The following is a 24,557-nucleotide window of genomic DNA, read 5'->3' on the forward strand; positions in this document are numbered from 1 at the left end:
GTTTTAACAAATAGATCCACATTCCTATCACAGTATAGGACGTTTCCTTTCCCAAGGCAACTTCTATTGTGATTTTTTTCTCCTTACATTATTTTTGCCTCTGCTAGAATTTATTTTTAATGATGTCATCAAATATGTGGTCTTTTGTGTCTGCCATTGCTCAGCATAATGTCTGTGAGGGTCTTTCATGTTGTTGATGATATCGGTAATTGTTGCTTTGTGTTTCTGATTATTATTCCACCATATGAAAACTCCACAATGTTCATCTTTTTGTTGCTGGGCATTTTTGTTGTTTTCAGTTTGGGGCTATTGTAAATAAAGCTGCTAGGAACATTTTTGTAAAAATATCTTGTGGACATGTTTACATTTCTCTTGGATAAAACCTTAGAAATGGGAGTGATGTCAGCATCATGACAGAGTGAGCTCTTCCCTTAGTCTTTCCCCCCAAGATACAACGAAAAGGACATTCATAAACCAACAGAGGGCATCCACACAACACAGTAGACATCTGAGAGATCCACACAGCCATACGTCTGAAGGTGGGAGTGCTGGACCCCCCGCAGGAGGCAGTGGAAGGAGATAAGGCAATCGCCTCTCCCTCCTCGAGCGGCAGCAATCTAGGGCGTGGGTCCTTGCACAGCGGCCAGCGCACAACACTGCAAGAAGGGGGAAAAGGCAGCCCTCTGTGGGAACGCTTGCACTCTTGGAGTTGCCTCCCATCCTGTGGGAACACTCTACAACAAGGCAGCTAAGTAATCACAGGGGCATCCACACCAAGCTGAGCAGCCAAGCCAGCAGATAGTGAGTGCAGAACGGGGGTGCGCAGGATCGCGCATGCAAGAGAAAGCGCTCCTGGCCCACCAGCGAACAGGAGATCCCTGCCAGAGCACCTGCACATATGTATGTAAAGCAATAGCAGCCAGCGGGCAAGAGCAAACAGACCCTGTTGGCACAACTTCCAACAGACAGGCACATCTGCCAGGGGTCACAGAAGACTCAGAAGATACAGCTCCTGCCTCCCCCCACCAGTGTTGGCAAGTGGAATCTGTGATCAGATACTACCACTATGCGATGGCACAAGTCCACCCCATCAGATAGCGTGAAGAGGTATATTAACAGTCCACACCAGAAGGAAAATGACAGGTACCCAGAAATCAATCCTGAAGTCCCAGAAATTTAATGAACAGAGGGAAGTCTTCACAAAAGAGATTGAAACTATAAAAAAAAAAAACAATAAGAAATATTGGGGAGGAAAAACACAATGAAGGAGCCAAAGGAAAATCTGGAGTCCTTAAAAAATAGAGCTGATGTTATGGAGGACAGAATCAGTAATTTAGAGGACAGAAATATAGAAATGCTACAGATAGAGGAGGAGAGAGAACTAAGACAAAAAACAAATGAGGAAATTCTCTGAGAAATATCCAACTCAATTAGGAAATGCAACATAAGTATTATAGGTATTCCAGAGGGAGTAGGGTAGGAGAAAGGAGTAGAGTGCTTATTCAAAGAAATGATAGCTGAGAACTTCCCAAACTGGGAGAAGAAGCTGGAATTACATGTAAATGAAGCTAATAGAACTCCTAATTACATCAGTGTAAAAAGACCTCCAGGTATATTAGTAAAATTGGCAAAAGTCAATGACAAATAAAAAATATCAAGGGGAGCAAAGCAGAAGAAAATAACCTACAAAGGAACCCCATGAGGCTTTTAGCAGATTTCTCAGCAGAAACCTTACAGGCTAGGAGAGAGTGGAATGATATATGCAAAATTCTGAAAGACAAAAACTTTCAGCCAAGAACATTCTAACCAGCAAAACTATTCTTCAGATATGATGGAGAAATAAAAGCTTTCCCAGATAAACAAAAGCTGAGGAAGTTCATCACCACGAGATGCCCCTTATAAGAAATGATCAAGAAGGCCCTCGTATGTGAAGAAAAAAAGAAGAAAGGGTTTACAGAGCCTTGAACAAGGAAATAAATAGACAGAGTCAGAAAATTGCAGCTCTCTATCAGAACAGGTTAGCAAACACTTAATTATAACATTAAAGATAAAGGGAAGGAAAACATCAAAAATAACTATAATCACTTACTTTTAATCACAAACTCACAACACAAAATGGAATAAGTTGTGATAACAATAACTTAGGGAAGAGGAAAGGGATGGAACCTGCTTAGACTAAAGAATAAGAGACTATCAGAAAATGGACTCTCTCATCTACAAGGTCTTTTATATAAACCTCACAGTAACCACTAAACAAAAAATCAGAGACACAAATGATAAATAAAGAGAAAACTGAGAAAACCATCATAGAGAAATACCAAATTGAACTGGCAGTCATAATACATGGGACGAGAAACAAGGGAAATACAGAACACCTGGAAAACAAGTGATAAAATGGCAGTATTAAGCCCTCATATATCAATAATCACTCTAAATTTACATGAATCGAATTCTCCAATCAAAAGACACAGAGTGGCTGGAGGGATTAAAAAACAAGACCCAACAATATGCTGCCTCCAGGAAACACATCTCAGCTCTAAAGACAAATACAGGCTCAGAATGAAGGGATGTAAGATGATACTCCAAGCTAATGGCAAGCAAAAAAAAGCAAGTGTTGCCATATCTATATCCAGACAAAGTAGACTTCAAGATAAAAAAGGCATTGAGAGACAAAGAGGGGCAGTATATAATGATAAAAGGGACATTCCACCACGAGGACATAACACTTATAAATATATATGCACCAAAGTACATAAAGCAACTATTAACACACCTAAAACGAGAAATTAACAGCAACACAGTAATAGTAGGGGACCTCAACACTTACATCAATGGATAGATCGTCCAGACAGAAAGTCAAAAAGGACATAGTAGAATTAAATGAAAAACTAGACCAGATGGACTTAATAGATATATATAGAACATTCCATCTAAAACCAGCAGAATACACATTCTTCTCAAGTGCATGTGGAATATTCTCAAAGATAGACCATATGTTGGGAAACAAGGCAAGCCTCAATAAATTTAAGATTGAAATCATATGAAGCATCTTTTCTGACCACAGTGGTATGAAGCTAGAAATCAACTACAAGAAAAAGGGTAGGAAAGTCACAACTCTGTGGAGACTAAACAACATGCTATTGAACAACTACTGGATCAGTGAAGAAATCAAAGGGGAAATCAAAAAATAGCTGGAGACAAAGGAAAATGAAAATACAATATTCCAACTCCTATAGGATGCAGCAAAAGCAGTTCTAAGAGGGAAATTTATAGCAATATATGCCCAACTCAACAAACAAGAAAAATCTCAAATAATCTTAAACTACACCTAACAGAACTAAAAAAAGGAGAAAAAACAAAGCTCAAAGTCAGCAGAAGGAGGGAAATAATAAAAATTAGAGCAGAAATAAATGAAATAGAGACTAAAAAAACAATAGAAAGGATCATTGAAACTGAGAGCTGGTTCTTTGAGAAGATAAAGTTGACAAACCCTTAGCCACTAAGGAAACTAAGTGGAAACTAAACTCAAACTCACTAAGGAAAAAAGAGAAAAAGCTCAAATAAATAAAATTAAAAATGAAAGGGAGAAATTACAACAGATACCACAGAAATACAAAGTATTATAAGAGAATACTATGAAAAACTATATGCCAACAAATTGGACTACCTAGAAGAAATGGATAAGGTCTTAGAGTCCTACACAACCTCCCAAAACTGAATCAAGAAGAAATAGAGAATCTGAATAGACCAATCACAAGTAAAGAGATTGAAACAGTAATGAAAAACCTCCCAAAAAAACAAAAGTTCAGGAGCAGATGGCTTCTCTGGAGAATTTTACCAAACATTCAAAGAAGATTTAATACCCATCTTGCTCAAACTATTCCAAAAAATTGAAGAAGACAGAATACTTCCTAACTCATTGTACGAGGCCAGCATCACCCTTATCCCAAAGCCAGACAAGGATAACGCAAAGAAGGAAAATTACAGGCCAATATCACTGATGAACATAGATGCAAAAATCCTCAACAAAATATTGGCAAACCTAATTCAGGGATACATTAAAAGGATCAGGGCCGGCCCCGTGGCGTAGCGGTTAAATGCGCATGCTCTGCTACTGGCGGCCCGGGTTCAGATCCCGGACGCGCACTGACGCACTGCTTATCTGGCCATGCTGAGGCCGCGTCCCACATACAGCAACTAGAAGAATGTGCAGCTATGACATACAACTATCTACTGGGGCTTTGGGGGAAAAAAAACGAGGAGGACTGGCAATAGATGTTAGTTCAGAGCTGGTCTTCCTCAGCAAAAAGAGGAGGATTAGCACGGATGTTAGCTCAGGGCTGATCTTTCTCAAAAAAAAAAAAAAAAAAAAGCATCATACACCGTGATCAAGTGGGATTTATACCAGGGACGCTGGGATGATTCAGAATTTGCAAATCAATCAGTGTGATACACCACATTAACAACGAGAGGAATAAAAACCACATGATCATCTCAGAAGATGCAGAGAAAGCATTTGACAGGATCCAACATCCATTTATGATAAAAACTCTCAACAAAATGGGGATAGAAGGAAAGTACCTCAACATAATAAAGGCCATATATGACAAACCCACAGCTAACATCATAGTCAATGGGGAAAAACTGAAAGCCATCCCTCTGAAAACAGGAACAAGACAAGGGTGCCCATTCTTGCCACTCTTATTCAACATAGTACTAGAGGTTTTGGCCAGAGAAATTAGGCAAGGAAAAAAAATAAAAGGTACCAGATTGGCAAGGAAGAAGTAAAACTCTTGCTGTTTGCAGACAACATAATTTTATATATAGAAAACCCTGAAGAATCCATTGGAAAACTTATTAGAAGTAATCAACAGCTAAGGCAAAGTTGCAGAGTACAAAATCAGCTTATTGAACTCAGTTGCATTTCTATACTCTAATAACAAACTAACTGAGAACTCAATAATACAATCCCATTTACAGTCACAACAAAAATAATAAAATATCTAGGAATAAATTTAACCAAGGAGGTGAAAGACCTATACAATGAAAACTATAAGACATTATTGAAAGAATCGATGTTGACATAAAGAAATGGAAAGATATTCCATGCACATGAGTTGGAAGAATAAACATAGTTAAAATGTCCATACTACCTAAAGCAATCTACAGATTCAATGCAATCCCAATCAGAATCCCAATGACATTCTTCTTGGAAGTAGAACAAAGAATCCTAAAATTCATGTGGGACAAGAAAAGCCTCTGAATAGGGAAAGCAATCCTGAGAAAAAAGAACAAAGCTGGAGGCATCACAATCCCTGACTTCAAAATATACTACAAAGCTATAGTAGTCAAAACAGCATGGTACTGGTACAAAAATAGACACACAGATCATTGGAAGAGAAATGAAAGCCCAGAAATAAAACCAAACATCTACGGACAGCTAATCTTCGACGTAGGAGCCAAGAACATACACGGGAGGAAGGAAAGTCTCTTCAATAAATGGTGTTGGGAAAACTGGACAGCCACATACAAAAGAATGAAAGTAGACCATTATCTTTCACCATACACAAAAATTAACTCAAAACGGATTAAAGACTTGAAGATAAGACATGAAACCATAAAACTGGAAGAAAATATAGGCAATACACTCTTTGACATCAGCCTTAGAAACATCTTTTCGAATACCATGTCTACTCGGGCAAGGGAAACAAAAGGAAAAATAAACAAGTGGGACTTCATCAGACTAAAGAGCTTCTGCAAGGGAAAGGAAACCAGGAATAAAACGAACAGACAGCCCACCAACTGGGAGGAAATATTTGCAAATCATGTATCCTCCAAGGGGTAAGTCTTCAAAATACATAAAGAACTCACACAACTCAACAACAAAAGAACAAACAACCCAGTCAAAAAATGGGCAGAGGATATGAACAGACATTTTCCCAAAGAAGATATATAGATGGCCAGTAGGCACATGAAAAGATGTTCACCATCAGTAATCGTTCGGGAAATGCAAATCAAAACTACAATGAGGGCCAGCCCCGTGGCTTAGCGGTTAAGTGCGTGCGCTCCACTAGTGGTGTTGTGGGTTTGGATCCCAGGCGCACACCGATGCACTGCTTGTCGGGCCATGCTGAGGCGGCGTCCCACGTACAGCAACTAGAAGGATGTGCAACTATGACATACGACTATCTACTGGGGCTTTGGGGAGTAAAAGGGAAAAAAAGGAGAAGGATTGGCAATAGATGTTAGCTCAGGGTCGGTCTTCCTCAGCAAAAAGAGGAGGATTGGCATGGATGTTAGCTTAGGGCTGATCTTCCTCTCACACACACACACAAAAAACTACGATGAGATTATCACCTTACACCTGTTAGAGTGGCTGTAATTACCAAGACAAAAAATAACAAATGTTGGAGAGGATGTGGAAAAAAGGGAACCCTTGTATACTGCTGGTGGGAATGCAAACTGGTGTAGCCACTATGGAAAACGCTATGGAGATTTCTCAAAAAATTAAAAATAGAAATGCCATACGACCCAGCTATCCCACTACTGGGTATTTATCCAAAGAACTTGAAATCAACAATTCAAAGAGACTTATGCACCCCTATGTTCATTGCAGCATTATTCACAATAGCCAAGATGTAGAAGCAACCCAGGAGCTCGTCGACTGATGAATGGATAAAGAAGATGTGGTATATATACACAATGTAATACTACTCAGCAGTAAAAAAGATCAAATCGTCCCATTTGCAATATCGTGTATAGACCTTGAGGATATTATGTTAAGCGAAATAAGCCAGAAAGAGAAAGACAAACACTGCATGATTTCACTCATATGTGGAAGATAAACAAACACATGGACAAAGAACAGATTAGTGGTTATCAGGGGGGAAGAGGGTTGGGGGGTGGGCATAAGGGGTAACAGGGCACATATATATGATGACTGACAAATAATAATGTTCAGCTGAAATTTCACAATTTTATAAACTATTATGACCCAATTTAAAAAAACAGTTGGAAGTGAAATTCTTGGATCAAAAGGCTAGGTGTCGTTTATTAGAAATTGCTTAACTTTTACCAAAAACGTTATACTCCTACCAGTAGAATATGAGAGTTATCATTGTTCCACATCCTTGCTACCATTTATTGTCTTTTTAATGTTTGCCATTCAAGTAGACGTGGATTACTATGGTGCTGTGATTTTAACTTAAACGTTTGGCGATGGATAATATTAAGTATCGTTTCATATGCTTGTGGCCAGTCATCTAGCTTTTATGAAATGTCTTCCCAAATCTTTTACTCATTTTTCTCTTGGCTTGTTTGTTTCTTATATTGTGTTTTGGAACCTCTTCATATATTCTGCATATAAAGTACTTTGCAGCATAGATGTTTTGTGAATATTCTCCTAGTTTGTTGCTTGCCTTTTGATTTTATTATTGGTGTCTTTGGGTGAACAGAATTTTTTTTTAAAAATTTTATTGAGGTCATAATAGTGTATAAAGTTGTGGAATTTCAGTTGGACATTATTATTTGTGAGAAGTCTATTCAGTTTTTGCTTTTATGGGTATTCTTTATACAAGATCATGTCATCTGCAAAGAGATGGTTTTACTTTTCCTTTCTAACATGGATTTCTTCTATTTCTTTTTCTTGCCTAATTGCCTGGCTAGAACTTTCAGTAAAATGTTGTCTAAAAGTGGTGAGAGTGGACAACCTTGTCTTATTCTTGATCTTAGGAGGAGATCGTTTGTTTTTCACTGTTAAGTATATAATGTGAGCTGTGGGGTTTTTGTAGATGCCCTTTATCGGGTTGAAGAAGTTTCCTTCTATTGCTGGTTTGTTGAGTGTTTTTGTTATGAAAGGGTGTTGGGTTTGGTGAAATGCTTTTTCTGCATCAATTGAGATGATCATTTGGATTTTTTCCTTTATTCTTTTAATATGGTGTATTGTATTGATTGGTTTTCATGTGTTAAACCACCCTGGGGTAAATCCCACTTGGTCATGGTGGATAATCCTTTTATTAAGCTGCTGGGTTCAATTTGCTATTATTTTGTTCAGGATATTTGCATCTATATTCCTAAGGGATATTGACTTGTAGTTTTCTTGTTGAGTCTTTGACTTTGGTATCAGGGTAATGCTGGCTTCGTAGGTTGAGTTGGGAGATGTTCTTCAATTTTTTGAATGAATTTGAGAAGGATTGATGTTAATTCTTCCTTAATCATTTGGTAAAATTCACCAGTGAAGCCATCTGCTCCTGGACTTTTCTTTGTGGGAAGTTTTATTACCAAGTCAGTCTCTTTACTTGTTACGAGTCTTTCAGATTTTCTGTTTTTTTTCTGGAGTCTGTTTTAGTTTTGTTTTTCTAGAAATTTGTCCAGTCCATGTAGGTTATCTAATTTGTTGGTGTACAGTTGTTCATAGTATTCCCTTGTAATCCTTTTTATTTCTGTGAGGTTGGTATTAATGTCCCTTCTTTCATTCCTGATTTTGGTAGGCTGAGTCCTCTCTCATTTTTTTTCTTGGCTAGTCTAACCAAAGGTTTGTCAATTTTGTTTATTTTTTCAAAGAACCAACTTTTGACGTCAGTGACTTTTCTGTCTTTTGGTTTTTTAATTATCTATTTGATTTATTTCTGCTCTATTCTTTATTATTTCCTTCCTTCTGCTTGCTTTAGATTTAATTTGCTTTTCTCTTTCTAGTTTCTTAGGGTGGAATATTTTGTTACTGATTTGAAGTCTTTTTTTAATATAAGCATTTACAGCTGTAAATTGCCCTCTGAGCACTGCTTTCAGGGCATCCCATACGTGTTGGTATGTTATGTTTTTGTTTTCATTCGTCTTGAAGTATTTTCTGATTCCCCTTGTGATTTCTTCTTTGACACAGTGGTTATTTAGGAGTTTGTTGTTTAATTTCTGCATATTTGTTAATTTCTCCAATTTCCTTCCTATGATTTCTAATTTCATTCCATTGTGGTTGGAGACCATATACTTGTATGATTTCAGTCCTTATAAATTTATTGAGACTTGTTTTGTGTCCTAACATGTAGTCTGTCTTGGGGAATGTTCCATGTGTAAGTTGAGAAAAATATATATTCTGCCGTTAGGTGGAGTGTTCTATAGATGTCTCTTACGTCTAGAGAATTGTTATGTCTTCTGTTTCCTTGTTGGTCTTTTGTCTAGTTCTATCCATTAATGAAAGTGGGATATTGAAGTCTCCAACAATTATTGTTGAATTGCCTGTTTTTCACTTTGGTTTGACAGTTTTTACTTGATATATTTTGGGACCCTGTTGTTCCCTGTAAGCACTGCTTATTTACATCCCAGAAATTTTGATGTGCCCTGTTTTTGTTATTTTTCACTTCAGAATATTTCATATTTCCCTTGTGATTTCTTTTTTGATTCATGATTTATTTATAAATATATTTTTAAATTTCTGATTATTTGGTGCTTTTTAAGTTTTTTTTTTTTTTTTTTGATTTATAATTGTGGTCAGAGAACATACTTTGTAAGATTTTAGTCTTGAAATTTATTGAGATTTGTTTTATGGCTCAGCATATGGTCAATCCTGGAGAGCATTCCATGTAAGATGGAAAAGTATGTATTTTCTTCATCTATTATATGAACGGTCGATTTTGAAATTTTATGAGGCCTTGACTGCTCTAGCCCTTTAGACCTATTAAGTACATCTTTTACAACTCACCATTGGAGTGGACAGAAACCATCTACATTTCAGCTTTGTTCTTTAAATACTTTTGTCTCTTTTTCCAGTGACTCCTCACTGGTTATTTTTGAGTTCAGAGGACGTTTCTCCTAAGCTTTCCCAGAATCTTCTTCACTCTCCTCTTGCAGAGTGATCTAGCATTTTATATATACACTATGAAAAGTGTGTATACTTACCTGCTAGACTTTTCGATTCTCATGGGCTGAGATTATTGTTTTCATCCTTTTATTACCATTCTGGTAGCAGATGAGCAGTTAGTATTTAAATTTCAATGAGCTGAACCTCATAAGACTGGACTACCTGTAAGTCTTGAGACTTTTAAGACTTATTTTTACTTTATGGCACTATGTTATTTCATAACATTTTATAATTTCCATTTAATAATTCAGGGTTTAAGATAGGTTCATTCTTAGGTAGTATTGAAAAGACTTTTTAAAAAAAATTTACAGAAATTGATTAAAAATAACTTTCTGTTTCAAAAATCCCCCCATGCATTTGCTATGTGGGAATTTTCTTTTTCTAAGGAGTGCTGTGCTGAAGAACAAAGGAATTAAGACAAAATTTATGAAAAATTAGACAAAATCCTGTAAATAGGATTATTAAGTAAAGAATACATGCCCTGAATGATAAATCTCTTTAGGTTTAGATTTAGATGTAACATTGACTCTAGGAGAAAAGGCAATATTTATTTTATTTGGGGATGGCAACTTAACACTGAGCACCATTGGTGATGGGAAAACAAAATAGTTATTTCAAAAGGTATTTTGGGACTCCTCTGGTGACTCCTTTGAGTTTGGGGTTTTTTTGTTGAAGTAGATTGTCTATATAGTTTCCATATTTAACAAAAAAGGTTTGTAGTGTTTTTTATGACTGTTATGTTGAATTAGTAAAGACACAACTTAAGCTTCTGAATTGGTTAGTGAAGACCTTATCCTTTGCCAGGAATTTCTACACCTTTAGAAGTTTAGAGTGCTTAAATGGGTTTAGACTTTTCTGTGAATGCATTCACTGTTGTGAGTAGCTTTGCTATCCTCTACATTGTATAGCCTCTTATAATTAACTTTTTTATTTTGAGTTTCCAGGTGGTAAGATGAATGTATTCTTTTACAGATGAAAAAACACACTTAAGTGACTGTAGCTTAGCTATGATTGAAGTAGGATTAGAATTCATGTCTCTCAGAATTCTTAGTTTAGTAGTTTTTGTATTCAGTTTCACAGATTCTCATTCATGGTGTGTTCTTAACTACTTCTAAGTCTTAGGACAGTTTTACCAGCCATTAATTTTCTCATCCATAAAATGAGAGAGTTAAAGTAGATTGCCTCATATTTTCTTTCTGGTGTGAATTCAGTTTTTAAAGTATCATTATGTGTGGTAAGATTGAATCCCACAAAATGATCCAACCGCTCTTGTTACACTTGTATGATTGTTGATTATTAGAATCATGCTCATGGAATTCATTCATTCATTGACTGAGGGTTCTTTCCACTATGTTGTGAGCTCCAGAGGGCAAAAACCTTCCCTATCTTGTTTACTGTTTGCTAGGTGCTCACCTAGCCCAGTGCTTCAAATGTGGTAAGTGGTAAATATTTATTATTCAATAAATATTTGTTGAATGCATGAGTAAATAAGTGATAACGCTGGCATGGGTGGAGGCAGCATAGTTCTGTGGAAAGAGAATGGATACTCTTTGGTATTATTCCAAACTTTATTAGATCATAGGATATAATATTTCAGAAGTTGTTGGGAAGGTTACTTGGGATAATGTATATAAAGTTCAAAGCACAATGTCTTTCACTTAAAATGTTAGTTTCTTATTTCGGTCTCCTGGAGACCTGGACTTTTTTTTAACGAAGAGATTTTTATTATATAAGCTGGGTACATATGGGTACACTAGGTTTAATTAATAATGTTTGTTATTTTTCTCTTATAGTTTTACATGTGGCATCCATAAAAGATGAGGCTGAGAACACGGAAGGCTTCTCAGCAATCAAATCAAATCCAAACACAGCGCACTGCCAGAGCAAAGAGGAAATATTCAGAGGTTGATGATAGCCTGCCTTCAGGAGGAGAAAAACCACCGAAGAATGAAACCGGCTTGTTGTCGTCAATTAAAAAATTCATTAAAGGAAGCACACCCAAGGTAATGGTTTTACTCCTCGTACTTATATCATTAAAAGTGATGTTTAGGTTGTTTTCTTTAAGCGTATAAAGATGAGAAGTCTAATACTGCCAGAGCCCACTTTAAGGGAATGTCTACATTTTGATGTTATTTTAAGAGAATTAACTTGAAAAATATTTAATGGCCGTTCAAGAAAACATTATTTATTCTGCTTAACTGATACCCACTTAGCCTTCTGTTTTTTTCAGCATAGTATTATGGGAAGTAAAAGAAATTTCTCCTTATTCTTTTACTTGAGTTGTTATTTTACTTCTTTTTTTTTCATTTCAAAGAAAAGTTAAGGTTTCTTGTTAATAATACATTGTCTAATGAGGGAGATGATTTATCTATCTGAATTCTAACATTAGTACAATGAAAATATATTACTTGATTAAAGAGAAAACAAATTATTAAAAAAGTAATGGACACTGACCAGGAGTTGTATGCTCCAGATTCATACTCTGGACCAAGTTGAGTGACCTGAGGAAAGTTGTTTACCCCTCTGAGCCTCAGGAAGTAAAATGGGACTGATCCCAACTGCTTTGTCTACCTCAGAGTTGTTTTCAGATTAGATGGCAAACAGCTGGAAAAGCAGTTTGGGAAATTTTAATATACTCTATAAATGGTTAGTGTTATTCATTGTATGTAGATTTTGTTATCACTGTTTACTAATTAACTAACACTAATACTAGTGTTCCTTCTTGGGATTATAATATATATGAGAAATTTTTCATTATGTAAGTTTCTCACTTTGATAAGTAGAAAAATAAATGACTGTGGTGACCCGTTCATTGTGGTAGATTTTGTCATCATAGGACTAAGAAAGCCTAGTTATTGTGAACCGTTGGCCAAGATTTAGAAGTATTCTGTTTGTAGAGTTTTTATTTTGGTGGTTTTATTTTTTGTTTTTCTAATAATATAAGTAAAATTTCTGTTGTTAATTTTAAATAATTAGAATTTTTAAGAAGTTTGAGTTAATTTATATAAACCTAGAAGTATTCTAGTGTTATTGTATAACAAAGATCAGATTCCTTCCAAAAACATGATTTCCTGAATCTCTAAATTTCTGATGGGTTGTCTTCAGCCTCTGTTGATGATAGCATTACTATGTGTTAGTTCATTCTCTGAAAAACTCTAAATGTTGTCAAGTTCTTTGTCATCTTAAGGAAAATATATCAACCCTTTACTTTCTCTCTCTCTCTTTTTTTTTGCATATGCAAGTGCAAACCCTCAATCACTATCAAGGCTAAATATTTCTAGTTTTCATTATACGACAGTATATGATACAGATCACTGTCTTGGTCACCCTTTTCTGTTGTTCATGAAAGGTAACAACCAGAAGTGAAGATAGGTTTTTCCTGTGTCTTCTGACGTCTGTTCGTATTTGCTTCCTTTGATCTGGACATTTTTCTATTAATGTGGCATTATATTGTATATCATATCATATGCTTTTGTTTTCTCCTTTAGTATTAGATCCATGTTTGTTGGTCAGCAAATTTTTGCCCATGTCAACTGAAACCCTCAGGGTTTTTCTATACAAATTGCTGTCAAATTTCTTTCTTTTTCTGTCTTTCTTTGTGAGGAAGATTAGCCCTGAGCTAACATCAGTTGCCAATCCTCCTCTTTTTTTTTGCTGAGGAAGATTGGCCCTGGGCTAACGTCTGTGCCCATCTTTATCTACTTTATATGGGACGCTGCCACAGCATGGCTCGACAAGCAGTGAGTCGTTACATACCTGGGATCCGAACCTGCAAACCCCAGGCCACCACAGCAGAGCGTGTGCACTTAATTGCTACGCCACCGGGGTGGCCCCTCGTTCTTTCTTTTTTAAAACCAAAATCTAGGATTTTTCATTAATTCTTACTTACTCCAAGATGTTAAATAGGTTAGGGCCACTAGAAAGCTGTTTGCAGACTAATGTCTTACTCATTAATTAATATTTTGGGGCAAAATTTTTCCTGCAGCCACAAATTCATTTAATTGTACTGTTATTCATCCCAGATTTCTTTATTGTATTCTATAAGATTATTATGAAGATTAATATTTATTTGAATGCCTCACTGAAATCAACGTACACTGTTTCTTTTCCTAGTCTACTACTCCTATGTTAGAAGTAAATTAAAAGGTTAGCTTGTCATTTATTCTTCCTTTTTTAAAAAAAAATTTTTATTTATTTATTTTTTTGCTGAGGAAGATTAGCCCTGAGCTAACATCATGCCAGTCTTCCTCTATTTTGTATGTGGGATGCCTCGACAGCATGGCTGATGAGTAGAGTAGGTCCTTGCCTGAGATCCTAACCTGTGAACCGGGGCCACCAGAGCGGAGCGCGCAGAACTTAACCACTGTGCCACGGGGCCGGCCCCAATTCCTAATGAGCTTATTCTGGCTTCTAATTGTTATTTCTTTCTTATCTACATTTGTCATTAAGCCATTTTCTTGATAATATATTCTAAAATTTTACTGAATATCTGTACAATGCTTGCTTATGTTCAGTATCTTAAATACAACATCATTGTCTTTTTCAAAATTTGGGTAGGGGATGGCACTTAATGTTTATTGAGTATCTATTAGGTGCTTTATACCCAGTGTCTCCTTAATCCTTATAACCATCTTTTGATATTTTACAGAAGAGAAAACTGAAGCTTAGTGAATTTAGGTAACTTGCACAATGTCAATAATAGCAGCAACAATAATTATAAGAAATAGCTTGCCCAATAAAGAACAAATACAACAACAGTTACTAACAGTTATTGAGCAGTTACTACGTGCCATGCAGTGTTCTCAGTGCTTTAAGTGTAAGAACTTCTTTAAGCCTTACAAACCGTATGAAGTAGGTGCTCTTCTCTCTGTATTACAGACGAGGAAACGGAGGCACAGGGAGGTTAAATAACTTGTGCAGATTTACTTAGCTTTAAGTAGCAACACTGAAATTGAAATCCAGAAAGCCTGATTTCAGAGCTTACACTCTTAATTAACTACTATGCACTACTTCGTCTCCAATAAGCGACAATGCTGGGATTTAAACCCAGGTAGAGGGGCCTGCCCGGTGGCGCAAGCAGTTAAGTGCATGCACTGCACTGCGGCGGCCCAGGGTTCACCGGTTTGGATCCCGGGCGCGCACCGACGCACCTGCTTGGCAAGCCATGCTGTGGCGGCATCCCATATAAAGTGGAGGAAGATGGGCACGGATGTTAGCCCAGGGGCAGTCTTCCTCAGCAAAAAACAGAGGAGGATTGGCAGATGTTAGCACAGGACTGATCTTCCTCACACACAAAAAAAATAAATAAAAAAAAATAAACCCAAGTACATTTGACTCTGATACCTGTGCTCTTTCTCCTATACCATTCTGTCTCAGAGTAGCTGGATATTGTCTTTATAGTATCATCTATCTTGTGTAAGGATTGGAAATTATTCTTGATGAAAGTAAATGAAAGTTGAGTCTTCCTGTGCTACCTACCCTGTTATTTATTTATATTCTATCATCAGCTCAAAGCTTGAAGCTTATTCTTACTATAGGAAGCTTTTTCCCCCTAGTATTTTTTATGTATATATTGTCCTGTGTCTTTAGTCTTTCTGACTGGATGATAGACTACTTTTCTTATTTCTACAAGTGTCCTATTCAAAACCAAGTTAATTAGACAACTCCCTGTGCTGCCACATTGGTTTCTTTGGTGCCTTTCCTTTTTCTCTTCTTTTGAACTTTTGAAGTTATGTGGCTAGAATTGAACTTTATAGTCAAGGCTTCTTTCTCTTTTGAGCTATGGTCCCTTCTAAGGTATCTGACATTGCTTTCATGCCTGTCTCATGAGTCTGGATTTTTGAAACTTGTTCTCCTCATATCAGCCTGCTTTTTTACTCTTCTCTTACTATTATGATTTCTAGAACCAATGGCTACTGGTGTTTCTTGCCATTTTACTATCACTGCCCAATTTTTATATTGCTGACAAGTTTTAATCTGTTTAACTTTGCATAAATTAGCCACAAGAGTATTTAGGTAATCTAAACAGAGGTTGTTCATTTATGAATATAAGGGTGTGTATTAGTTTGCTTTGTCTGCTATAACAGAATATCACAGACTGGGTGGCTTAAACAACAGAAATTCATTTTCTCGTAGTTCTGGAAGCTAGAAGTCCAAGATCAAGGTGTTGGCAGGTTGGTTTCTTCTGAGGCCTCTCTCCTTGAGTTACAGATGGCTGCCTTGTTGCTGTGTCCTCACATGGTTGCCCCTTGTTCTGTGTGTTGTCTGTCATAACCTCTTCTTCTTGTAAGGACACTACTCATATTGGGATTAGGGCTTACCCTAATGACCCTATTGTAACTTAATTACCTCTTTAAAGGCCCTATCTCCAAATATAGTACATTCTGAGATTCTGGGGGTTAGGGCTTCAACATACAAATTTTGGGGGACCCAGTTTAGCCCATACAGGGTAAATTAAATCTCTGGTCTCTTTCAAATCCATATTTTATGATTCAAAGACTTACGACTTCTCTGATTTCAGAATTAGGAAATTGTCAGCAAGAACACTCAGGAATTGTTCACATGCAGCCTTTCTGCTTTTAGCATGATGAGATTTCTGATGTACATTTGAAGTGAAGGCCTCACAACTAAAATATATTTGCTTTATACCAGGAATCTCTGTACACCTTTCTAAATAGGTGGTTTCTAGAGTTTTACCGTAACAAAATGATCTTTTCCTCTGTTCTTACCTAAATACTGTTATTCTGTCATAGTTAAGGGTCATCAATTTTGATATGGTTATAATTCTAATAGTGAAATCCTTATCTGTTTTATTAAATCAGTGTTTTTAGATCTTTTAACTATGAAAGATAGAAAGAAATACAGCTTATACTATATTCATACATATGAAGCAAAGCTCACCCTTAGTATATTTGATGTGCTCTGATTTTTCTATTCTCTTGTTTCTTATTCTCCTTTTACAGATGATCTTAATACTTTAAATTGATTTTGTGATCCGCTGATGGGTTGTGCCCCTTAGTTTGAAAAATGTGATTAGATGAAAACTTTGTTCTAACTCTTTAACCTTTGTATTGCCAAGCTTCCTTCCTGCCAAAGTTAAATCCCACTTGTTCATGTAAGCAAGTCTCTCTAGATGTGTTCTTTAACAACTAGATTAATGAAATAATTTACCATTTATTGTGGAATGAAAAAAATTAGAAGCTCACACTGACTGGTTGAATTTAATGGAGGAAAAGATAATTTGTTTTAGGATTCATATTCTCTCTCTCTCTCCCTGCTTCCTTTCCTTTCCTCCCTTTATATACACACACACACAAACCTACATGTATGCATATTTTTATATATTTTCTTGCTCTGCTGAACTATGTGCACCTAGCACCCAGACCTTCGTTTCTAAATACTGTCTTCCACTAAAAGGAATTGGGCTCCTTGAAGAAATGTCTCATTCTAGGGCTTTGGTAGTAAAATTATATCCTCTAGAATGAAATAACTCATGAGACCATAATAAATACGTAGATAAATAAATGAATGAATGAATGAAAGAGAAGGAAAAGTTCTTCCTCCTCCTCCCTCCCTCCCCTGTGGATATCCAGTTAGTTAACATTTGTTAAAGAGACCTTACTTTCCACATTAGATTAATTGATATCTTGCTTAAAAGTCAAAGACTGTATATGTGTGGATCTACTTCTGGAATGTACAGGCATACTTTGTTTTATTGCACTTCGCAGATTTTGCGTTTTTTACAAGACTTTCCACCAGCCAAAAGATGATGGCTCGCTGAAGGCTCAGATGATAACTTAGCATTTTTTAGCAATAAAGTATTTTTTAATTAAGGTATGTACATTGTTTTTTAGACATAATGCTATTGCACACTTAATAGATTACAGTATAGTGTAAACATAACTTATATATCCATTGGGAAACCAAAAAATTTGTGTGACTCACTTTATTCAATATTCACTTTATTGTGGTTGTCTGGAACCAAACCTGCAATATCTCCAAGGTATGCCTGTATTCTATTCCATTGATAGGTAGGTATATCTATCTTTAGACCCATACTACACTGTCTTTATTACTGTAGCTTTTACAGTGAGTCTTGAAATGAGATAGTATAAGTCCTCCAACTTTGTTCTTTTTCAAGATTTTTTTATTCTTTTAGATCCTTTATACTTACATATAAATTTTAGAATTAGCTTGTCTATTTCTCAAAAAAAAGTCTACTGGAGTTATAATAGAAATTGCAGTGAATATGTGGATCATTTAGTGAGAATGAACATCTTAACAATATTAAGCTTGCCAGTTCATGATCATGATATATCTCTGCATTAATATGGGTGTTCTTAGTTAATTTCTCCCAGTAATGTAGACATTTTGTACAACTTTCATTAGGTATTTGATGTTTTATGTACATTTTGTACAACATTCCTAGGTATTTGATGTTTTATGATGCTTTTTGAGATGGTATGCATTTAAAATTTTTGCTTGGGCCAGCCCCGGCAGCCTAATGGTTAAGTTTGGTGCCCTGTGCTTCAGTGGCCTGGGTTTGGTTTCTGGTTGCAGACCTATACTACTCCTCTGTTAGTGGCCATGCTGTGGCAGTGGCTAACATACAAAAAGAGGAAGATTGGCAATGGGTGTTAGTTAGCTCAGGGCAAATCTTCCTCAGCAAATAAATAAATAAATAAATAAAATATTTTTTTGCTTTCTAGTTGTTTGTTGCTAATATATGTAAATATAGTTTGTTTTTCTATATTGACCTGGTACTATGTGAAATTGCTGAATTCACTTAATAGTTCCAGTCTTTTTTTAAGGTTTCATAAGGTTTTATACATGCATAATCATATCATATACCAGATAATGACAGTTTTGCTTATTCTTTTCTGATCTCTAGCCCTTTTATTTCTTTTTCTTCACATGTTGCATTGGTTAGGACCTCTAGTACAATGTTCAGTAGAAGTGGTGAGAGCAAACACCTTGTCTTGTTGCTGGTCTTAGGGAAGAAGAGTTTGTTTACCATCAAGAATGAAGTTAGTTAAATGTTTTCCATAGTTATCTTTTATCAGTTTGAGGAAGATCTCTTTTATTCCTAGTTTGCTAAAAGTTTTTATCATGTTCAGTTTTGTCAAAGATTCTTGTGTATCTGTTGTGATGTTCTTCAGATTTTCCTGTTTTATGCTTTTAATATGGAGTAGTACATAAATTTTTTTTGAATGCAAAACCACACTTGTATTGCTGGATTTGCTTTGCTTTTTTTGTTTGTTTTGTTTTTGTTTTTTAAGGATTTTTATATCTGTGTTCATGAGGGTTTTGGTCTGTAGTTGTCTTGATTTCTAATACTTTCAGATTTGGGGATCAGGATTATGCTGGTATCATAAAACAAGTCAAGAACCGTTCCCTCTGCTTTTCTTTTCTGAAAGAACTTGTGTTGGCTTAGTATTCTTTCTTTCTTAAATAATTACTAGAATCCATTGGTGAATTCTGGAGTGGGATTTCTGGAATGTGACTAGAATTTTCTTTGTGGGGTAGCTTTTATTATAAATTTGATTTCTTTAATATACATGGGGTTGTTTAGCTTTTCCATTTCTTGTTTCAGTTTTGGTTATAAGTATTTTTCAGGGAATTTGTCCATTCATCTAAGTTTCCTAATTATTTGGTGTAAAGTTTTTGCAGTATTCCTGTATTAACCTAATAATGTCTGTAGGATCTATAATGATGTTCTTCTTTTCATTCCTGATGTGGATAATTTATGATTTATCTTTCTTGCTAGAGCTTTATCGCTTTCATTACTCTTTCAAAGAACCAACATCTGTCTTTGTTCATTTTCTGTTTTCTATTTAATTGACTTCTACTTGTTATTTTTTAATATTTTTTTCTACTTTCTGTTTGATTTACTTTTCTAGCTTCTAGAAGTGGGACCTTAGATCAGGGATCAGTAAACTTTTTCTGTAAATATTTTAGAGAAGAAGTATTTTAGGCTTTGTGAACTGTACTGTCTATCGCAACTACTAACTCAACTCTTCTGTTGTAGGCGATACATAAATGAATGAGCATGGCTTTGGACACTTCTATTTGAATTTCATATAATTTTCACCTGTCATGAAATATTGCTGTTTTGATTTTTTTCCCCCAACCATTTAAAAGTTTAAAAACCATTCTTAGCTTGCTGGTCTTACGAAAACAGTCAGTGTGCTGGACTTGGCTTTTGGACTGTAGTTTGCTGGCCCCTTGCTTAGATCATTGATATTACACTTTTATTTTTGTCCAATGTAAGTATTTAAAGCTATGAATTTCCAAGCACTGCTTTCCACACGTTCTGATTATAATTTATTACTTATTTTGTTGTGTGATTTATTCTTTGACCCATGAATTATTTAGAAATGTGTTATTTCATTTCTAGATATTTGGGCATTTCTTAGATATCTTCTAATTGTTGGTTTCTAATTTAATATCATCGTGATCCAGGAACGTACTCTGTATGATTTCATTTCTTTGGAGTTTTTTGATACTTTCTAGCATATAGTCTGTCTTGGTGAATGTCCCATGTGTATTTGAAAAAATATGTATATTTTGGAATTGTTTAGTGCAGTATTCTATAAATATGTAGTAGGTCAGGGTGGTTGATAATATTCTAGTCTTTTATATCTTATTTTTATTTATTTATTTATTTTGTGAGGAAGAGCAGCCCTGAGCTAACATCCATGCCAATCCTCCTGTTTTTGCTGAGGAAGACTGGCCCTGGGCTAACATCTGTGCCTATCTTCCTCCACTTTATATGGGACACCACCACAGCATGGCCTGACAAGCGGTGCATCGGTGTGCGCCCAGCATCCGAACCGGGCCACCAGCAGTGGAGCGCACACACTTAACCGCTGCGCCACAGTGCTGGCCCCTATATCTTATTTTTAAACTTGTCTTATCAGTTACTAAGAGTGGGATGTTAAAATCTCCAACTGTTATTGTGAACTTGTCTACTTCACCTTTCAGTTCTGCCAGTTTTTGCTTCATGTGTTTTGAAGCTCTGTTTTTAGATGAGTACACGTTTATGATTGTTGGATGTAAATTATTCTTGTTACCACTGTGAAATGTCTCTCATTATCTCTAGTAATATTATTTGCCTTGAAGTTTACATTGCCTAATATTAATATAGCCACACAGTTTTCTTGCTTAGTATTTGCATGATATACCTTTTTCTACTCTGTGTATAAATACACATTGTGTATTTCTATTTAAATTGGCAAGTTTGGTCTGTTTACATTTAATGTAATTATTAATATGATTGATTTTAAAGTCTCCCATCTTGTTCTTTATTCTGTATTTATCCCCCCCTTTTTTTCTCTATTCTTATCCTGCCTTCTTTTTGGTGGACTAGTTATCTTTCAGAATTCTATTTCCTCTCTTATATTAACTTTAAAAAAAATTAAGTTTATTGAGGTATAATTAAACACAATAAGACACACCCATTTAAAGTATATGTTTCCATGTTTTTTTAACAGATTTACACACCCATGACCAAAAAGTACCCTTACAGTCTTTGTAGACAATCTCTCAGCATCACCTTAGACAAACATTGATTTATTCTGCAAACCCCCCAGCAGTATTCTATTGCATGAGTATATCATATACCATAATTTATCCATTTGGATTATTTCTGTTTTTTGACTATCATGAATAAAGTTGCTATGAATATTTGTGTTTGAGTCCACGTGTAGGCATATATTTAAGTTAAACTTGGGTAAATAAGATTCATATTGCTGCATCATGATAGATACATGTTTATTTTTTTTGTGGTAGCTTTATTGGGATATAATTCACATACTGTCACACTTATCCATTTAAGGTATAAATTCAGTGGTTTTTAGTATATGCATAGAGTTGTGCCGCTATTACCACAATCAATTTTAGACCATTTACATCATCCCCCAAAGAAACTTTGTATCCTTTGGCTATCACTTGTCAGCTCCCCCTTCCTCCCTAGCCCTGAGCAACCATAATCTACTTTCTGTCTCTATGTATTTGCCTCTCCTGGACATTTCATATAAATGGAATCATACAATATGTAGTCTTTTATGTCTGGCTCCTTTGACTTAGCATAATATTTTCAAAGTGCATCCGTGTTGTGGCATGGATCAGTACATCATTCCTTTTTATTGCCAAGTAATATCCCATTGTATGGATAATACCACATTTTGATTATCCATTCATCGATTGATGGACATTTGGGTTGTTTCCACGTTTTGGCTATTATGAAAAATGACTGCTGTGAACATTCACATATAAGTTTTTATGTGGACATCTGTTTTCATTTCTGTTGAATATATACCTAGGAGTGGAATTGCTGAATCATATGATAACTATGGTTAGCTTTTTAAGGAACTGCAGACTGTTTTCCAAAGTGGCTGCACCATTTTACAGTCCCACCAGCAAAGTATGAGGGTTCTGATTTTTCAACATCCCAACACTTGTTATTGTCTGTCTTTAATTTTAGCTATCCTGTTGGGTGTGAAATGGTGTCTCATTGTGTTTTTGATATACATTTCCCTAATGACTAATGACATTGAGCATCTTTTCATGAGCTTGTTGGCTATTTGTATATCTTCTCTGGAGAAATGTCTAAGTCCTTTGCCCTTTTTTTCTTTCTTTTTTTTTTTTTTTTTGTGAGGAAGACTAGCCCTGAGCTAACATCCAATGCCAATCCTCCTCTTTTTGCTGAGGAAGATTGGGCCCTGGGCTAACATCTGTGCCCATCTTCCTCTGCTTTATATGGGACACCACCACAGCATGGCATGGCAAGCAGTGTGTCGGTGTGCGCCCGGGATCCGAACCTGTGAACCCTAGGGCGCCGAAGTGGAGTGCATGCACTTAACCGCTGCACCACCGGGCTGGCCCCCTTTGCCCATTTTTTAATTGGATTATTTATGTCTTTTTATTATTGAATTATTAGAGTTCTTTATATATTTTGGATACAAATCTCTTCTTAGGTATATGATTTGCAAATATTTTCTCTTATACTGTGGACCCCTTTGAAGCACAAAAGTTTTTAATTTTAATAAAGTCCAATTTGTTTATTTTTTCTTTTTGTTGCTTGCGTTTTGGTGTCATATCCAAGAAACCATTGCCAAATTCAAGATGATGGATTTAACCCTAAGTTTTCTTATAAGAGTTTTATAGTTTTAGCTCTTACATTTAGCTCTTTCATCTATTTTGAATTAATTTTGTAGATGGTGTAAAGTAAGGGTCCAACCTTATTCTTTTGCATATTGATATCCACCGGTCCCAGATATCCAGTGGTCCTGGCACCATTTGTTGAAAGACTGTTTAACTTTTAAGAAACTGCCCAGCTGTTTTCCAAAGTATTTGTACCATTTTACATTCTATCTAGTAATGTCTGATAGTACTAGTTGCCCACATTCTCACCAATATTTGGTATTGTCAGTCTCCTTTCTACAGGGGTGGGGTAGTATCTCGTGTTTTTATGTTGCATTTCCCTGATGATTAGTGAGGTTGAGTATCTTCATGTGTTTGTTGGCCATGTGTGGATCTTTTATGAACTGTCAGTTCAAATTTTTCCCCATTTGTGGGGGTCACTTTTTAACTTTTCTCTTGTGATTTCAATAGTAGTCCCATTCAAGCAAGTGGTTCTATTTATTTATTTATTTATTTCCCCCCCCCAAAGCCCCAGTAGATAGTTGTATGTTATAGCTGCACATCCCTCCAGCTGCTGTATGTGGCACGCGGCCTCAGCATGGCCGGAGAAGCGGTGCGTCGGTGTGCACCCAGGATCCGAACCCTGCCCGCCAGCAGCGGAGCGCGCACACTTAACCGCTAAGCCACGGGACCGGCCCATAGCAAGTGGTTCTTAAACTTTCTGATCTCAGGATCCTTTACCTTCTTACAAATTATTGGAAACCCTAAAGAACATTTGCTCGTGTGGGTTATATCTATCAATATATCTCATTAGATATTAAAATTGAGGAATTTTGAAAATATCTATTCATTTATAATTACAATTATAAACCCACTACATGTTAATACCAATAACATTTTAACTGTTTTCTAAAAATGAAGAGGAAGTTAGTGGGAAGCATAACATCATTTACAGTTTTGCAAATCTCTTTAACAGTGGCTTCCTAGAAGGCAGTTGGTTGTTATCATTGAAGTGTACTAAGAAAATCATACTTACATATAGTTAGAAAAGGGAAGAATATTTTAATATCCTTTTTAGATAATTGTGGATACTTTGTTGATGTTATACCAAAACTTGACAAATGGTCTAGTTTCTTAGGTTCTTGTTCCAAGATTGAATTTGACAGCACTGAAATGATCTTTTCGTTGGTCTATCTTGCACTTGGAATGGATCTTTTACCTATGTATGATTTTGTAACATCATGCACTGGTTATTTTAAAAATATTGGTTCACTGAATTATGCAGTTCTTCCACATATGTGTCCACATTGACATATTTTATTATTCACTATTTTAAAAAAATCACATGTGTGAACATCCCCGCTGATCTCAACAGACAGTCTTTAAGTATTGGGAAGCTGTCAAGCTCATGTTGCTGGGTCCAAGTTTGGTAAATTCCAATTTTTGCTTGAAAGCTCAAATTTTATTGTTGGCAACAAAAATTGTCAGTTTTTCTTGAAGTGACAGGCTTGCTTTGTTCAGTTTTCAGAAAATATCTACTTGAAGTAAAAATAATTTTCCT

At 35.9% G+C, this 24,557-nt stretch overlaps 1 protein-coding gene across 3 annotated transcripts in view; it reads left to right on the forward strand.

Moving 5' to 3' along the window:
- CTDSPL2 (CTD small phosphatase like 2) overlaps window positions 1-24,557 on the forward strand; it is an 82,748-nt gene that overhangs the window by 17,687 nt on the left and 40,504 nt on the right. For all 3 annotated transcript variants that reach the window (XM_058541470.1, XM_058541469.1, XM_058541468.1), the window contains exon 2: window positions 11,647-11,856. In XM_058541470.1, the coding sequence (XP_058397453.1) occupies window positions 11,671-11,856 (186 nt within the window). In that variant the 5' untranslated portion in view covers window positions 11,647-11,670. The remainder of the gene's footprint in view (window positions 1-11,646; window positions 11,857-24,557) is intronic.

Source organism: Diceros bicornis, chromosome 5 (assembly GCF_020826845.1).
Source record: "Diceros bicornis minor isolate mBicDic1 chromosome 5, mDicBic1.mat.cur, whole genome shotgun sequence".
NCBI lineage: Eukaryota > Metazoa > Chordata > Mammalia > Perissodactyla > Rhinocerotidae > Diceros > Diceros bicornis.